A 17,018-nucleotide genomic window follows, 5' to 3' on the forward strand; every position below is an offset into this window, starting at 1 on the left:
GGGCGCGCGTATATTGTCGAGTCCACGGTTTCTGCAGAAAGGCTTCGGTAGCACACCGGAGCTCGGATGACTGCTAGCGTCTAAACGGAGCCCGTTCCCGGTGTGTTGCGTCCGTCACGACCAGTGATACGGAGGATGCGCGTCTAACCCGAGCGCTGAGCTCCCCGTTTCTGCACGGCACCGATGGCGACCCCGATCTGATCATCGGAGGCTCGCCTCGCACCCATCGGGTGGCCGGTGGTGATGCTTCCCTGGCAAACGACGCCTCACTCCTCCTCAGCGGCACAGGTGTCGGCCGGTTCGAACCGAAACAACCACCGACGCCGCGGGGGATGTACCACTCGACGCCGCCGCCGATGCGAGCCCGTCTCCGGGGAGCAGCTCAGCTCCTCTCGGGTGCCTCTTAATTGGGCCCGATGATGTGGAGTCGAATCTACCTGGAGCGATTGTTCCCGAGCGCCGTGGGCCAAGTTCCCTTGTGATTCGCACGATTGATTTTTTTTTTTAAATTTTTTTTATCAATGCAATTTTAGTTGGATTATCTTTTTAAGAATCATTTTGGAATAAATGTTTGGCAGCAAAAGTGTGACATTTGGATTTACTGCAAGTAACAAGTGGAAACAACGACAGCAATGTACTTGTAGTTGAGTTTTTTTTCACCATGTCCAGATCCAACAGGTTAGTATATTTTTAAATGTTCAAGTCTATTTGTTATCTTGGGTTTATGTAATTTATATTGTGCATTTTCTTCTAATATTTGAATTTTCCTCAATATTTTTAGTCATATGCATTAAAAAGGGAGTTTCTGACTGTCGTATTTTCCCCATGTACTTTTTTGTTGTATTCTTAATTTAAGAAAAATGTTTGTCTATTGTTTTTACCTTATTTTCTTTCCTAATCTATTTTTTCTCATTTGACATTTTTTCTATTTGCTTTTTCTCTAATAAATAAATAAATATATTTTTTTAATATTACGTTCTAATATGTAGCATTTTATATCATGATTTCCCAAATATTTTTGTAGTTTTTTTCTTCCAACACTTTTAGTTTTTAATCTGATAGCTGCATTTTATGGCTAATATTTTTGCAACAGTGTCAGCCCGCCCGGTGCCGGCGAGCACCGGTCTGCCTGGGGTGAGTCTGACTCTGTGGCTAACGGTTGCGCGTACTCTGCCCGGAGGCTCAACAGCCGCTGGAGGGACGACGAGGACCCTTCGGAGCGCCGGCGGGCCGGACCTCCCGGTTGCGTGGCCACCACGATGAGCCGGGTCAGCTTCCGCTCCCGTTCGGCGTGGCAGGAGCGCGGCGATGAGGTTCGGGCCAAGTCGGTGGAGCTGGGCCTCCCTCAGGACGGCCTCCCCCCCGCCTCTGAGGCCAGCTTCTCGGTGGCGTCATTCTGGTCCGGCGTGGCGCACGTCTTCAGCTCCAAAAAGTTCCAGTCGGAGAACCTGGAGCGTCTGTACCAGCGCTACTTCTTCCGGCTCAACCAGAGCAGCCTGACCATGTTGATGGCGGTTCTGGTTCTGGTCTTCGGCGTCATGCTACTCTTCCACTGCTCAGTGGGGAGTGAGCCCAGCGTGGCCTACGTGGTGGTCTTCTCCTTTGCCATCCTGCTGACGTTGGCGCTGATGGCGGCGTGCAACCGGACGGGTTTCCGGCAGGACCACATGTGGGTGGTGTGCTATACGCTCATCCTGCTGCTGCTGCTGGTGCAGGTGGTTGGCGTGCTGGTGGTGCGGCCCCGGGACGCCTCAGAGGGCATCTGGTGGACCGTGTTCTTCATCCACGTGGTCTACACGCTGCTGCCCGTTCGCATGCGAGCCGCCGTGTTCACCGGACTGCTGCTGTCCGCCGTACACGTGGCCCTGTCGTGGATGCAGAACAAGGTGGATCCTTTTCTCTGGAAGCAGGTGCAGTCTTCTTTTCATTTTACACCCCCACAGTATTTTTCTATTAATTGATTTTCTCTTTTGAAGGATGACTTTGGGGAGTGGCAAATATGTCTTCCTCATGCTTTAAAAAAAATTGTTGACATGGTTAGATAATCATTCCACCTTGGGGAACATGAGAGCACATCAGAGCAAGCATTACCAATTAACAACATTCAGGCGCTTGAAGTGTCAACTGCATATTTGTCATGATGGTGCGAAGCAACCAAAGTGGATGTTAACCTCATCGGAATGGAAATTTCCAGAGGCTTTTTGCAGCTCAGACGTTCCACGTAAAATGCAAAGTCGGCTTGTTTTGTAAGCACTCTGCAGTCTCGTTGTTTTGGTTCCACACGTAATGTCGCGCTGGAAATGGTGTACGTCGCACTTAAGAGGATGTACATTAAGCGCTCGCCCAAAAAGCTCAACCGAGAGCGTCTGGAAACAATCCCGTGCGGCGAATCAAAACGGGGTGTTTACGTCTAGCGTCTTGCCTTGTATTTTCTTTCACCGTCACACATTTTAGAATCAGGATTGCAAATCCTTCATTGCTTAATTTGATCGATTCGTTGTCGATTAATCGTTGCACCTCTAAAATAATTCAAATCATAATGTGTGAGAAAAATGAGGCCGTGCCATTTTTTTGCAAACCTTCCATGCCAGTTTCTCTAACAACTATCATGTGACTGATCCCGGGTTTGGCCGTCGTCCGGAATAACGTTGGCCACATTACAAGCAAACGTTTTAACGTCATCACGTTGCAGCGTAAAAATAAGCTAGGGCCGCTGCCAAGTCCCGAGACAACTCAATTTTCACGTAAGCTGCCGGGCTTTGAAATGCTAACAACAACAAAGCTAGCCAGGAAAGAATAAACTCTTGCAGCTTTCTCATCAGTTCAAGACACAGCAACGCAAACACACCATTGACGAGCTAAAACATTCAAATGGTCTGAAAAGGATGTGAAAAATGTGGAATGAAATTCCACAGCTCAGTTTGTTTACTTGCCCTCTTTAAAATAATGCATTTTGTATTCAATTGAAATTCATAGATTGAGACTTACTATCCACTTTATGTAAAGTCTGCAAATTGTATTATATGCATGTATCTTTAATTACCTTTGAGTCACGTGGGAGTGACACGGAAAGCTGTTTTGAACCTGGTTAGGATGCACAGAAGGGACCCCCCCCCCCCCACACACACACACACACACTCTCTCACATGCTTTGGTAGCTTAGCAACACATTCCCTCTTTAAAAAAAAAAAATCCCCATCAAACTCCAGTGCTGAGTGCTTCCCTCGGTTCCTTATTTTTTTTTTCCCAGTGCAAATGGCAAATGAGGCGTAGCGTAAATAGCAAGTCCCAAATCAACTCCAATGAGTTACTAAATGGACTTTTGCAGAAAAACACATAAATGAAGTTATTACGACCATGTGGTCCAAAACACCTCATATTCACTTTTTAGTATACCAACCAGAAATGTCATTTTTAGTTAAATGCCCCCCTTAAAGAGGCGTTGGGGTTAGCGGTAGGCCAATAACAACGGAGCACATTTGAATATATTGTTTTTCTCGTCCTGGTCCATTGCCTTCAATCGTGCCCAGAGACTGTGACCGCAACTTTGTGGATGTTTTGTCTCTCTCGGTGTGTAATCACCACCACGGCTAGCTAATGCTAATGCTGTCGTAAGCTGATGAATAGCAGTCAGCTCGGCAGATGCTGATCATGTTTAAAAGCAGCAGTTGCTTCTAGCAGGAAAAACTGCACTATGTCTGGATTTCATGTCAAACTGGACCATTTGTCTGATGATAGAACCTCTTGAATTCAACTATCAGGAGAACTCATGTCTAAAAAACAGTATTTAGCAAGATGGCTAATGGCTACTAGCGTCAGTCACTAATACAGCGTTTAACTTATCTGTGGCCGACGTGTGCTGGCCAGTTGTTTGTCCACGATTGAATGGTTAGCCATGTTGCTAACACAACATATGGTTAGTTACGTTGTTAACACGATGTAACTAAATGGAATGAAAAGCAAGCACTCAGTTTGAGAGTGACATTAGCGCAGACTGTTTATAAGCACAGTCGGCCATTGTTAGTGGCACGAGGAGTCGAGCCGATGGGCTCTTATACGCCATCATGCAAACAATTTTTTGCAATCAGCTGACTGAATCCTGACTTGATTTTCTACACAAAACCACGACTGTACATGTTTTAAAAAGTCTTGGAAATAAAATGAAAAACCCTCGATATTAAGCTTTTGCTTATTAGCCAACAGACAATTAGCTGATAGCGAACAGACAACTAATCTTGTAACATTTCACCATTTGAGTGCCTCCGTGTTTTGGGACGTTTCAAGAGTTCTAGACACATAAAACTTTATACAACAGTACATTTTCCACAGAGTATGTGTACATTTGTGACCAAATCTGATCAATTATCTCGAAAATGACATCAGAAAGTGAGCGCTAAACGCTAATGGACTTGAGGTGACGGGGTCGTCGGCGAGGATGAAACATCCTGCCTGGATGGCGACATGATTAAAGGATGCCGCTGCTCAAACATGGCGTGACCCAATGTTGTGAATCACCGCCCAGCGCAGCGATAATGCTCCTTTGGGGAAAATTAACCATACGTGTGGGCGGGGAGTGACAGAAAAACACAGAGAGAGTAGCGTCGCACTAAAAATATTAGTTAGCGTTTAATGGTGAGTCAGCAGATTTCGCACACCCACGAGCGATGACCACAAATCAAAGTGCTGCTCATCTGTATACTTTACGTGCCTTACATTTAGTAGCAATGACGCAAAAAAACAAAAATCTATGAATCCCTCTTTGAAGGAAACTTCAAACAAAATTGCCGTAAATAATTCACTGATTGATTTGTAGATAATTTAGTGTCGATTCGAAGCTATTTAGTGGCCGTGAAGGCATTTCCGCTTCAGTGTGAAAGGGGCTTGCAAAAAAAAAAAAAGCAAATCATGTGAGCGCAGTTTTTGATCCTCTTGTGTTCACAATGAGGCCGAAGAGCGCTCAACATGCCGCAATATTAGCGCATGACCTGCATTACCTCCTGCAGGGCCACAATGGGCCTACTGTGCTGCTATTGATCCAAGAGAGAAAGTCACAAAAATGTGACGTCTCTTGAAAGCTAACAAAAAGTCTTTTATTTATCGCTGTTTATTTTTAGCGCCGGCGCAATCTGAATTGTCACGAAAGCTTAAAGCAATGAGTCGAATTCCAAGAATCTTTAAAGAAGCGTGGCTTTGTTCGACAACAACATCGTCATGTGCTTTAACCTCTGATAAGCAAAAATTCAAGACGAGTAACGGAAATTACACAAAGTTGTTGATATGAAATGACCACCAATTTTTTTCCCCCAGTATTACTAGCAAGGAAAGACACAATTGAATAGAACCCAACATTGCCTCGAGGGAACGGCAGTCATGTTGTCCCTAGGAGGAAAAGCCCGTGCTTTCCAAATAAGGGGCGGCGTGGATATTAATAGAATAGAAGAGCCCGCGTTTGTGTTGACCTGTTGACGAGACGACTTTATCTGATGGACGCATCGTTGCCGTGGCAACCGCGAGGCGGGGGAGGGACAGCTGCAGGAAGCGTCGGTTTTGTCTTTGTTGAAGCACCGCTAACAGGCCCGACCGACTTGTCTTGTTTTGATTAGGAAACGGCACCTCCATACGGGGACCTCGTTTGTGCGCAAAATATTACATCAGCATGGGGCTCTCAAATATGTTTCTGATGACAGCCGAACTAAAAGCCGACTTGAAGATCTAAATTTTGAGTTAGACAAAGGATTTTAATGTCCCTGTTGGCGAGTTTGGCCGGTGGCGTGTACTGAAAAGCAAAGGAATGGGGGCGCCGTCCTCCACGTCATTGATTATCGATACGCTCTTGGAGTTGATGTGAAAAGAGCTTTTGTGTGCTCGAGTGCAGTTAGATAACAAGCGCTAATAGCAAAGGAGACATTCACTTTTGATGTTCCCATCCGCCATTTTTTTTTTTTTAAATGCGCTCGCTAATAAACAATTTTATGTGACATACGATTAAAGAACGATTCGATTCAATGGCTTTTTTTGGGGGCGGCGGCGTTCTCCGAGATGTTAGAACGTGTTTTGTGTTTGCAGCTGGTGTCCAACATGCTGATCTTCTCGTGCACCAACATCGTGGGTGTGTGTACACATTACCCGGCGGAGGGCTCTCAGAGGCAAGCCTTCCGGGAGACGCGGGAATGCATCCAAGCTCGCTTGCACTCGCAACGGGAGAACCAGCAGCAGGTGAGAAACATTCCGCAATTATTTGGGGATTATTCTTAACGCCGTGCGGTCATTCACCCCCCGCCCGTCTCGTACGCAAGGTCGCTGCGCCCAGAAATGCTTTTGTTTGTTTTGTCTTTTATTTTGTTTTGTACCTTTAGGAGCGTCTGCTGCTGTCGGTGCTTCCCCGCCACGTCGCCATGGAGATGAAGGCGGACATCAACGCCAAGCAGGAGGACATGATGTTTCACAAAATCTACATACAGAAACACGACAATGTCAGGTATAAAATGTAAAAGAAGTGAAATGAAAGCATTTTCAGCTTTTGTGAAATTTGCTGAAATGGGTCTATTTAATTAACTTTAATGACAAAGTGCAAAAATTCCAAAAAGTGGATGACTAAAGTTAAAAAAAATATATAATAATAATAATGGCTAGAATATATAATAATAATAATACATTCTTGATTAGGAAAAATACTCATATTGAAATATTGTAACCACTGGCTGAGGAAAGGGATTTTTTTAAGGCTGGAAACTTTATTGCCAAGTAACATGTGTTAACATTGGCTGACTGGTGAGCACCTCTGCTAATGGCAAGTGACAGTGCTGGTTGGGGGTAACTTGGCTAATTGGAGCTGCAACAGGAAGCTGAAGCTCAACTTTTCAATGTTGATGTTATGCAGGCCTGTGGCGAGACCGAGAACGAGCGAGCGAGCAAGAGAGGGAACGAGTGCTAGGGAAGTTCATGAGGAGGTCATTAGCTCATGAATAAAAAAACATACAGCAGCCTGTGAAAACAAGCATGGCTACTGAGAGGAAAAAAAATAGTTACATTGCTGTGTTATTAGGAAACGCGATTGTTTGTTGCTGTCTTTAGTGGTCTTTCAAATTGCCTGGACCAGCATCGGTCGATTCGGCGGCCGCCATATCGCTCACAATTTTAGATCGAAATGTAGTTTCGCATTCTGTTGTAGTTACACACACACAGGCACACATACACACACGGACCCTTGAGGCAGTGCAGTCATGCGCCATTCATGAGATAAGCATGACTTTTATTTCAGGTTTGTGTCTTGAGGACCTTGGTAAATATAGCACAATAAAGCCTTGTTGGTGTTTGCCACCATGTTTTAGTCCACATTTGGATTGTTAAAGTACAGCACAACAAATATCTTACTTTTGTGGTGGTTGTCTATCCGTCATTAATTACAAAATCATATTTTCGATTGTTTTGTTGCCGCAGCATCCTGTTCGCAGATATCGAAGGCTTCACGAGTTTGGCGTCTCAGTGTACGGCTCAGGAGCTGGTCATGACGCTCAACGAACTCTTTGCTCGCTTTGACAAGTTGGCGGCGGTAAGTACGCAACACATTTTGGTCTTCAGACCTGATATAATATAGTACTCCTTCGCACCTGTTCTCAGTCTCTTGCTGTCAAGACGTGGAAAATAATCATATCACATCTCTGAGGAAACGAAGACTCCCGCTGTCTCTCTGTCTTTGTCTCTTCCTGTAAAAAGACACAACAGAAGAGAACAGCGAAAGCGAGTTAGATGATTGGATATTGGACAAAATGTTCAAGCCACATCATTTCAGATAGCTTAATGCTAACATACAATTGATAAAGCCATTATCGGGCTAACAGAAATTAGCATTTCAAACCATCACACGAAGCAGCAATACAGAAACTGGCAACAATATTCAAGAGGCACATATTTTTATTCTCCGCAATGAATAGATTTTAAAAAAATGTGTGTCGTTCTGACATGTCCTTAGGAGAATCACTGCCTGCGCATCAAGATCCTTGGCGACTGCTACTACTGCGTGTCGGGCCTTCCGGAGGCCCGCGCTGACCACGCCCACTGCTGCGTGGAAATGGGCCTGGACATGATCGAAGCCATCTCGTAAGATGACCGCTGCCCTTACGTGCTCCCTGTGCACCTCTCGAAATTGTGGGCGTGTTTTTTTTTTTTTTGTCAGGCTGGTCCGGGAGGTGACGGGAGTCAACGTGAACATGAGGGTGGGCATCCACAGCGGGCGTGTCCACTGCGGCGTGCTGGGCCTGAGGAAATGGCAGTTTGACGTCTGGTCCAACGACGTCACGCTCGCCAACCAGATGGAGGCTGGCGGGAAAGCGGGGTACGTGAAATACAAAACAGAAACAGGCCACTGGACTCAATTAGATTTCATTTGTTGGGTTTACACAAGCTTTGATAAGGATTAGCTGACACCATAAGTCCAAATTGATTTTACCCAAGTCTACAAGATGAAACTTAAAAACAAAAATCATTTTTTCAATTGAAAATCTTCAGGCGCATCCACATCACGAAGGCCACACTCAACTATCTGAACGGCGACTACGACGTGGAGGCGGGAGCGGGTGGCGAGAGGAACGCTTACCTGAAGAGGAACAGCATCGAGACCTTCCTCATTGTCGGATGCAGCGAGAAGAGGGTAAATATTATTTCCCCCCCCCCCAAAAAAAAAAGCGTCGTTACAAAGTGTTAATATATTTGTGTGCGACAGAAAGAGGAGAAGGCCGTGATCGCCAAGATGAATTGTCATCGGACAAATTCAGTGACTCACAATAGCAGCCACTGGACAGACAGACCTTTCTACAATCACCTGGCCAACAACAACCAAATCTCCAAGGAGATGAAGAGGATGGTAAGACACGCTAGTTCTCATTCCGTTTTGCCCACAGATATTTCATGTTATATAGCTTTACTAATGAAGCATAGCAACACAATTGGCTTTGTGTGAATTTGCTTAATTGATCATGACTGAGATGCTTGTTACCATGGCAACAGTCAGCGCCTGACCAGGGCAGGATATTTTGCATCATGTGATGGACGTGACAGGAAGTTCACACACGTGCACATCCTTTCTGCAATTTTCCTTGATTATCATGTCATGTCTTTGATTGACTTCTCTGTGTGTGTCACAGGGCTTTGAAGATCCAAAGGACAAGTAAGTTTCCAAAATATTTCCACATATTAGTTGCAAGCTTGCGACACTTTCCCCGGTGGCTGCTGGGGGAGTTCCCTTGATCTGTGCTGTTAGCTCAGAAATGCTATTTCCAGTCTTTGTTGCCACGGAAACCCTCCACGTGCCGGAGCGGGACGCCTACATCAGTTAGTAAAAAGACGTGCAGCTTTAAAGCAGCCACTAGGGGGCGGCCAGAGCGTAAAATGTTCCTTCGATGTAATCAATTCTGGCGTCTTCGGGTCAGTTGGATGTCAGGTCCCTTCTTTTTTTTTTGCTCTTTAGACACACGCAGGAGCACATGAACCCCGAGGACGAGGTGGATGAGTTCCTGGGCCGAGCCATCGACGCCCGCAGCATCGACCGCCTCAGGTCGGAACATGTCAGGAAGTTCCTGCTCACCTTCAGGGAGGACGACCTGGAGAGCAAGGTTCAACACTGATTCTGTTCCTCCTCCTCTTGACGCCAATGATTGTTAACGCCAATTTGCGGTGCAGTACTCCAGACAGATGGACTCCCGCTTCGGGGCGTACGTGGCCTGCGCCTCTCTCGTCTTCCTCTTCATCTGCTGCATACACGTAGTCATCGTGCCTTCGTGAGTCACATGGCCGCTCCATCCGTGTATATCGGTTATGAATGATCTGACTAATAATGACAAGTCACTGTGGCAGTTCGGACTTGATGAGGGGCTTCTTCACGTTCTGCCTGGTCCTCCTGATGACGCTCATGTTCGTTTCCAGCGTCTACTGCTGCTACGGGGTGAGTTGCCACGCCTAATTATTTGATCTAAATGGGACTAAAACGGGAGTAACCACGATTTTAGGTGTTCCCGATGGCCCTGCAGACCTTCTCCAGGAGGATCATCCAATCACGTCTCAACAGCAACCTGGTGGGCGTGGCCACCATCCTGGTGGTCTTCCTGTCCGCCTTCATCAACATTGTGAGCGGCTCAGGCTTTCCATTGTTTGGTGGTCGAGTTGACCTTTTGAACCTTCTTGCCTCAGTTCAGCTGCAGCGGGTGCGACCTTCGCGGCTGGATCGGGGCGGAGCTTAACATCAGCCGGGATGCGGTTGAGGCCTGCCACGCTCGCTTACTCAATTACACTCTGGACGCAGAGACGGGACCCTGCGGGGACCAGGCGCCCTTTTGTGGATTTCCTGAGGTACAGCAGAAAGCAGAACCACTATGAACTGGAAGTAGAAGTTCTAGAATTCTCAGGGCAGTGTTGAAAATGGGCTTCCTGCTTTGTTCCTGTTCTAGTACTTTTCGTGGTGCGTGGTCCTGAGTCTGCTGGCGTGCTCGGTGTTCCTGCAAGCTCACAGCCTGGGCAAGCTTGTTCTCATGCTGTCCATGGAGCTTCTCTACCTTCTGGTTGTGGAGCTGCCGCGGGGCGCGCTCCTCGACAACCGCGACCTCCTCGCCGTGGCCAACGCCGCGTGAGTTCTGCTCAGAATCCATACATGGCCAGTCCTGAATCACTGGCTTGTCTAAATGAAAACGTCTCAGAGCACTTTGACATGTTACTTTAGTACTATGCAGATGCTAGAAGAGGGAGTAAAATCATTACATTTGTACAAACGAGGCCCGTCAACTCACTAAAGCATACTTTTTCAGCACCAAAGGACTAATTTTGTCTAAATGACACTCCATTTACTTTAACAGTTCCTCGGCGCCAATACAGTGGCAAATAACTGCTTTGTCTAAAAGAAGCTCTTCAATTAGTTCCTTGGCAAGAAGCACTAAAACACTGCATGTCTAAATAAACCTCAATTTACTTCAATTTAGTGCCTGGCAGCACAGCACTACTTTTGTTTAATGACACTCTTTAGCTCACTGAGACATACTGTGGTTCCTCAGCACCACTAGAGGATGTTTAAGCACTATTTTTGTCTGAATAAAGCTTGTCAACTCAAAGTTTATTGGCACCAGGATTGCCACAGGATGGCAGCAAAAACACTACTTTTGTCCAAATAAAACTTCTTTGGCATCAACATGCCAAATGTAAATTTGTAAAATTGTGAAAAGTCATTTACTAGGATGCATTTAGTGCTAATCGGGAATACGTATGTCATGGAGATGAAGGTCTGAACTTTTTCTTTTCTGTTCTCAGCGAGCACGTGAACGGAACCAGGTGAGATCTACACGCCACCGCCGTTGTCATCTTTATGCAGAGACAAACCCTCAACCTCGTGCGTCTGTGTGCGCATGTGTATGGTAGCTGCGTGGTGGAGTCTAAGGTGCCTCTGAAGATAATGACGCCTGTGGTCATCACCGTGTTTGTGCTGGCGCTGTACCTGCACGCCCAGCAGGTGGAGTCAACAGCCAGACTCGACTTCCTCTGGAAGCTGCAGGTCAGCTTGCTCCAATTAAAATGTGAAATCTTCAAGCGTACTTTTTTTTTTCTTTTCAAATGTACTGGATGTGCTAGATGTGATGTGAGAGGTGGCGTTGGTGCGTGTTTGCATGCAGGCGACGGAGGAGAAGGAAGAGATGGAGGAGCTGCAGGCGTACAACCGCCGGTTGCTGCACAACATCTTGCCCAAAGACGTGGCGGCGCACTTTTTACAGCGCGAACGTCGCAACGACGAGCTCTACTATCAGTCGTGCGAGTGCGTGGCCGTCATGTTCGCCTCCATCAGCAACTTTTCAGAATTTTACGTGGAGCTGGAGGGGAACAACGAGGGCGTCGAGTGCCTTCGGCTCCTTAACGAGATTATCGCTGACTTTGACGAGGTGACCAAACCAAAGGATTTGGGTTTTTTTTAGGTAAAAAAACGTTTTATGAATGAAATTTGATCTGTGGGCAGATTATCAGCGAGGACAACTTCCGACAATTGGAGAAGATCAAGACGATCGGCTCGACGTACATGGCGGCATCGGGCCTGAACGCGTCCACATACGATAAGACGGGCCGCTCGCATATCCGCGCCCTGGCCGACTACGCCATGCGCCTCATGGAGCAGATGAAACACATCAACGAGCACTCCTTCAACAACTTCAAGATGAAGATCGGTGAGGAACGCCTGGCGCAAGTGTTCTCTAGAAGAAAACTAAGGCTGCCTTTTTTTCCTCTTGCACTCTGTTAGGTCTGAACATGGGCCCCGTGGTGGCCGGCGTGATCGGGGCCCGAAAGCCTCAGTACGACATTTGGGGCAACACCGTCAACGTGGCGAGCCGCATGGACAGCACCGGCGTGCCTGAGAAAATACAGGTGCATTTAGACAAAAGTAGTACTCCGGTGTCCTCGAGACCGACGCGATGCTTTGATGGCATGTTATGGGGAGTTAAGGATTTTCATTTAGACAGAAGTAGTGCTTTGGTGCAGAGATAGTATGCCAATGTGAGGTGAGTATTTTCATTCGGACAAAAGTAGTGCCGTGTTACAACAAAACTATGAGATTGTTTATTTCCGTGAAAATTAAATGTCATTTAAATATGAAACCGTTCAAGCCCAATCGTTACAAAAGTTCTCCGTGTGTTTTGTTTTCTTACAACCTAAATACATTTTTTTAACGGAACACATGACTACATCACACTCAGAACTATTTACACCTGTTTTCATGCATTCAGGCACAATGTTTGAAAGTCTTTTACGATCTGAATATCGACTGCATCACATTGAAATCCTTTTTTGTTATGACCGCGTAATGTGAATGTTTCATTTTCAAATCTTGCCTACTCTGTTGTTCTCTCAGGTGACAGCCGATTTGTACCAGGTTCTGAACTCTTACAATTACTCCCTGGAATACCGAGGGGTGGTAACGGTTAAGGGCAAAGGCGACATGATGACCTACTTCCTCAACAGCGGACCTTCCCACAGCAGTTAACGCACTTCTTTTTCCTGGACCTTGAAGAGGGCATGCTAGAAGAGGTCCTGCTGGACTGACAGGAAGTCCAAGGCCCCCCCCCCCTCCCCAAAACCCAAGGACAGAGAGAAGACGTTGAGACCAAAGAAACCAATCATAGCTCGCTGACATTTTGAACGAGACAAAGTCCGACCTCTTCTGAGCTCCTGAACGTGAGCGGCCACTTCCTGTTTCTTATCCACTTGGAAGCAAAAAAAGATGTCAGCAACAGACGCCTTTATAACTTTTGGACATTTTCTATTTTGACTTTGGAATGCCAAATCCTATATTTTGTACAAAACAATGTATTCGTCATTTATTTAGATAAATTTAACATTTGCAATGTGACAGTCTGACGATGGCGCACCCCCGCACGATGGTCTGACCCAGTGAATGTCAAATTGAGGCCTTTGAACTTGATCACTTTACACTAAAAGTATTCATCACTACAGCTGGTTCTGTTACATTCTTATGTTTTGAATACAACCCAATGATTTTTCGATCATTTCAACGTTCTTTTGGAGTATTTTTCATACAGAGCAGAATGAGTAAAATCAGGGAAATACACCAGTCCGGATGCTATTAATGTGACTTTATATGACACAAAGTATAAAGGAGATGTTTTATTGTTCTTTTCATGAATGGCTGACAAAAGTAATAAAAGAGCCAAGTCTCATTTGAGGACTGTTCACTCTTTCGCCAGCAGGTGGCAACACATTCCACCAATTGGTTCAAAGAGGCCTGATAAGCATTTTGAAGTTTGAACCTCCACAATTAAAACTAAAGTGTGTTTTATTTTGGTTATTGAACACCTCTTACCATTTAAGCAATGTCTCTTTACATACATCCAGCAGCCACAACATAAGGTACACCTACACCTGATGACATCACACTAACTGCTGATAAAAGGCTTTTGTGAGCTCAAATTGGATGCTCCATTTACCCCTCCCCGTGACCCCAAAGATAATAAAAAAGGTTAAGTAAGTCCATAAATAAATAAACATTTAAAAGTGAGAAATAAGTGTGTTAGGCAGCATTGCATAGCTAGAAAACCCCCCGCTAACTACCATTTCGGAAGAGAAATCAATTTTCAAGTCATTTTTGGTTGAGAAAAACTGGCCAGTGTCTCTCAGGCTGCGTTCAAGGTCATTGGATGATGTCAGGTGTTGTGTCCTTGTTTGCTCTCATGCTGCATTCAGGGTCGTTATAGTGCCGGTGGTGCGTTCAGAGTCATAGGATGATGACACTTGAGTTGCATTTGTAGTGAAATATAGTCCCGCGAGTTGTGTTCAGCTTGTCGGACATCATTGCTCTCGTATTGCATTTTGGGTAGTCGCGCTCTCGCAGTCACTGACCTCTGGCGTTGAGGATCTGCTCAGACGTTGTAGTCAGGCGCCTTGCCCAGCGGCTGCCTGAGGTGTGTTTGTAGCGTCATGCAGGAGGCGACGGCCACGTGGAACAAAATCTGCCATAGGTTCCTGAGCTGGAACAGGTACATGTTGCACACGCACACCAGCCCCAGAGCCAGAAACGATTTCACGTTCCTCCACACCGAGAAGTACGCAAACAGGAAGCACTGAGACACACGGGAACATACACGTTAGCCCGCTAGCATATTAGCCTATTTGTAGGAGAGCCAACCTGGTAGAGGCAGGCGGCGGTGCCCAGGAAGAAGGCGATGACGTAGCTCAAGTCCTCGTCCTCGTTCTGAAGGACGCTCTCGATGGCGTGGACGCCTCGCAGCAAGTTGAGTCCGCCGCACAATACGCTGAGGGCGCACGAAACGGCGCCAGGAAGCGTCAAAGGCTCCAACGTCTGCGTGGGAGCTGCAGGACAACGACATGAAAGACACTCAAAAACGCATCGGTGCCGATCCATTACTCCTGACTGGCACGCAAGGTACCGATGCCCTTGTACTTGGCGGAGGAGCGCGAAGAGAAGCCATTGATGGCGTGAAGGTCATCGAGGGTCAACTGGTAGGGGGGACGCAGCTTGATCTCCGTCTGCATGTCGGCCATGTTGATCTTGGTGGAGAGGGAGCGAGGGCTGTTGTAGCGATGCTTCGTCCTCTGGATCACCACGTCTGAACACCCCGCCGCCAGAATGACACATTGTGAGACACACACAAATGAGTTATAAAACACATCACAGTATCGCGCAGGGAGAGAGATAGAGACACACAGAAGCTCACATAGACGCACTTACACAAAACATGCAAGGACAGACACGCACACAAAAACACAGAGACAAGATGATGAAGAATAGGCTGTCACCAAATTCTATGAAGGAGTACGGCCTGATGGCTGCTCCGATGCGTTTGCTGTCGTAGGTGACAATGAATTCCTTCTGGAGTTCTTCCAAGAAGCAGAAGGCTAGCACGCTTGGGTAACTTGACAAACACACCATCATGTAACACACACCCAGAGCACTCGTGAAGCTACACACACACACACAACACACACAAAGTTCTGATTAAAACATATCCAAAGACATTTATAGTATGCGCAATTGACTGTAATGCTGAGTTCAACATAAAAGAAAAACCATATCCAAAGACATTTAAAGTATGCTCAATTGACAATAATGCTGAGTTCAACATAAAAGAAAAAACGTCCGACAGCAGAACTATCTTGTTTGCTTAGTTGGCAAATACACTTCATCTCTAAAGTTACAGTGCGTACTTGACGTTGTAGGATCCGCTCTTGAAGGTGCATCTGTCAGGAAAGTGCTGCAACTTCTTGGAAAGCACCTTCAGGTGCTTTCTGGTCTCGTGCAGCTCTTGATCCTGCCCGTAGTCGGTGGATGCAGACAGTGGCAGGCCGTCGTCCACACGCACCACCGAGGCAAACAGCACGCCCGACATCTCAGCAAGACAATCCTATATCGTGCGTCCTAAGATCAAGGAGACGAGGAGAAATACTTTCACGAAGACACAGGCTACTATAGGCTAATAATAAATGAAACACTAGCATTAGCATAAGATTTACAATACATATTAGGACTGCAAATAAAGATCTAAATGATTATCAGAATAATTATCCATTGATATAATATATTAGTAGATAACATGGGCTTCGACTCATGTGCGGCCCCCCCAGTCAAGGCTCATTTTATTTTTGTGGTTAGTAGATTTTTTTTCTAGCAGGCAGGAACATCATTTACACGACGTTAGCCTTCTTCCCGGGCAAAAAAGAGCAACTCAAATACGTTCCATGGGCGTGACGTCACAACCACGGAGAGCTCCTCTTAGGAGAGACACCACAAACGCCTCAACTTTAACATGTACGACCATTAAACTATCATAAATATTGTTCTAAATTAAACACACAACTAAGTCGCGAAAAATACGTACAAATCACTAGCTAATCATGTGGCTCCATAGGGTCCATTTTGTGACATACATTGAAAACACAATGGACACTCACATTTAATGAAGTCTTGTTAAAATATGGGTTTAAAGGTTAAAACGTCATCTTTAATAACACTTAAGAAACGCTGCTGTTAAGCTACCACGCCATACAAGCAGCTGGTACAACGCTTCCGTGCGGCTAAAGTTAGCATGCTAAGGAAATGCTTAAGAACCGAAGCTTACGAATGGGGTGAGAAAACGATTTAAAAAAATAATTACAGTTGTTTTTGGTACCTGAAGAAATGAAGTGGCATTGCGGGTATGTTTGAGACGTCTGAAGAATATCAATGTACGGATAAGTGACAAGTCCAAACCTGGCTGAAGAAGCTTGTTTGACTGGTGCTACGTTTACGTGGCTGACCCGCAATGCATTGTGGGAAAATATCGACTCGCAGCAGCGTCATGGCAAACACGTTGGTGTGTTTTTTTTTTTAAGATACAATACTGTATATAATGTTCAGAAACAACAACAAAAACGTGGTCCCTGCTCGTTACCCATCAAAATGCAATAATTTCCACTGTATTTGCACACTAACGTAAGGGATTGGTAAAATGGCAAAAGTCCTACTTTTTGTGGACAAC

At 45.9% G+C, this 17,018-nt stretch overlaps 2 protein-coding genes across 7 annotated transcripts; one reads left to right on the forward strand and one right to left on the reverse strand.

Annotated features, from left to right (window-relative positions):
- The first annotated feature begins 27 nt into the window (after nt 1-27).
- adcy5 (adenylate cyclase 5) lies at nt 28-13,245 on the forward strand. The gene is made up of 22 exons (XM_037240266.1): nt 28-678; nt 1,094-1,910; nt 6,067-6,216; nt 6,357-6,478; nt 7,441-7,552; nt 7,973-8,100; nt 8,177-8,335; nt 8,509-8,650; nt 8,723-8,863; nt 9,144-9,166; nt 9,467-9,611; nt 9,679-9,776; nt 9,853-9,940; nt 10,005-10,121; nt 10,186-10,344; nt 10,443-10,618; nt 11,293-11,313; nt 11,401-11,533; nt 11,652-11,915; nt 11,990-12,194; nt 12,269-12,393; nt 12,878-13,245. The coding sequence occupies exons 1-22, from the start codon at nt 662-664 to the stop codon at nt 13,007-13,009; spliced, it is 3,474 nt and encodes a 1,157-aa protein (XP_037096161.1). The 5' UTR covers nt 28-661; the 3' UTR covers nt 13,010-13,245.
- On the reverse strand, nt 8,172-16,806 carry sec22a (SEC22 homolog A, vesicle trafficking protein). Of its 6 annotated transcripts, none has more exons than XR_005096169.1 (8): nt 16,671-16,806; nt 15,709-15,919; nt 15,301-15,464; nt 14,945-15,110; nt 14,669-14,853; nt 14,383-14,603; nt 8,597-8,619; nt 8,172-8,319 (listed from the first exon to the last, which is right to left on the reverse strand). XR_005096169.1 is itself a non-coding variant. In XM_037240311.1 (8 exons), exons 2-6 carry the CDS (start codon nt 15,888-15,890, stop codon nt 14,403-14,405), a joined length of 912 nt encoding a protein of 303 aa, XP_037096206.1. In that variant the 5' UTR covers nt 15,891-15,919; nt 16,671-16,806; the 3' UTR covers nt 8,172-8,319; nt 8,597-8,619; nt 14,383-14,402. The 6 variants fall into 6 exon arrangements, 5 of the variants coding, with proteins under 5 accessions (XP_037096206.1, XP_037096209.1, XP_037096205.1 ...); XM_037240311.1 differs by having other exon boundaries at nt 14,931-15,110; XM_037240314.1 differs by lacking the exons at nt 8,172-8,319; nt 8,597-8,619 and adding an exon at nt 12,743-13,229.
- Between the last annotated feature and the right edge of the window lie 212 nt (nt 16,807-17,018).

Source organism: Syngnathus acus, chromosome 21 (genome assembly GCF_901709675.1).
Source record: "Syngnathus acus chromosome 21, fSynAcu1.2, whole genome shotgun sequence".
Taxonomy (NCBI): Eukaryota; Metazoa; Chordata; class Actinopteri; order Syngnathiformes; family Syngnathidae; genus Syngnathus; species Syngnathus acus.

What these genes read in the sequence shown, in the direction of transcription:
- adcy5 (XM_037240266.1), top strand. An exon ending in AACGGGAGAACCAGCAGCAG is followed by an intron (nt 6,217 to 6,356) that starts GTGAGAAACATT and finishes TTGTACCTTTAG; the next exon opens with GAGCGTCTGCTGCTGTCGGT. An exon ending in GAGCACGTGAACGGAACCAG is followed by an intron (nt 11,314 to 11,400) that starts GTGAGATCTACA and finishes TGTGTATGGTAG; the next exon opens with CTGCGTGGTGGAGTCTAAGG.
- sec22a (XM_037240311.1), bottom strand. Translation starts at nt 15,890, where the DNA reads ATGTCGGGCGTGCTGTTTGCCTCGGTGGTGCGTGTGGACGACGGCCTG. An exon ending in GTACTCCTTCATAGAATTTG is followed by an intron (nt 15,111 to 15,300) that starts GTGACAGCCTAT and finishes CGGGGTGTTCAG; the next exon opens with ACGTGGTGATCCAGAGGACG. An exon ending in CCGCCGCCTGCCTCTACCAG is followed by an intron (nt 14,604 to 14,668) that starts GTTGGCTCTCCT and finishes CGTGTGTCTCAG; the next exon opens with TGCTTCCTGTTTGCGTACTT.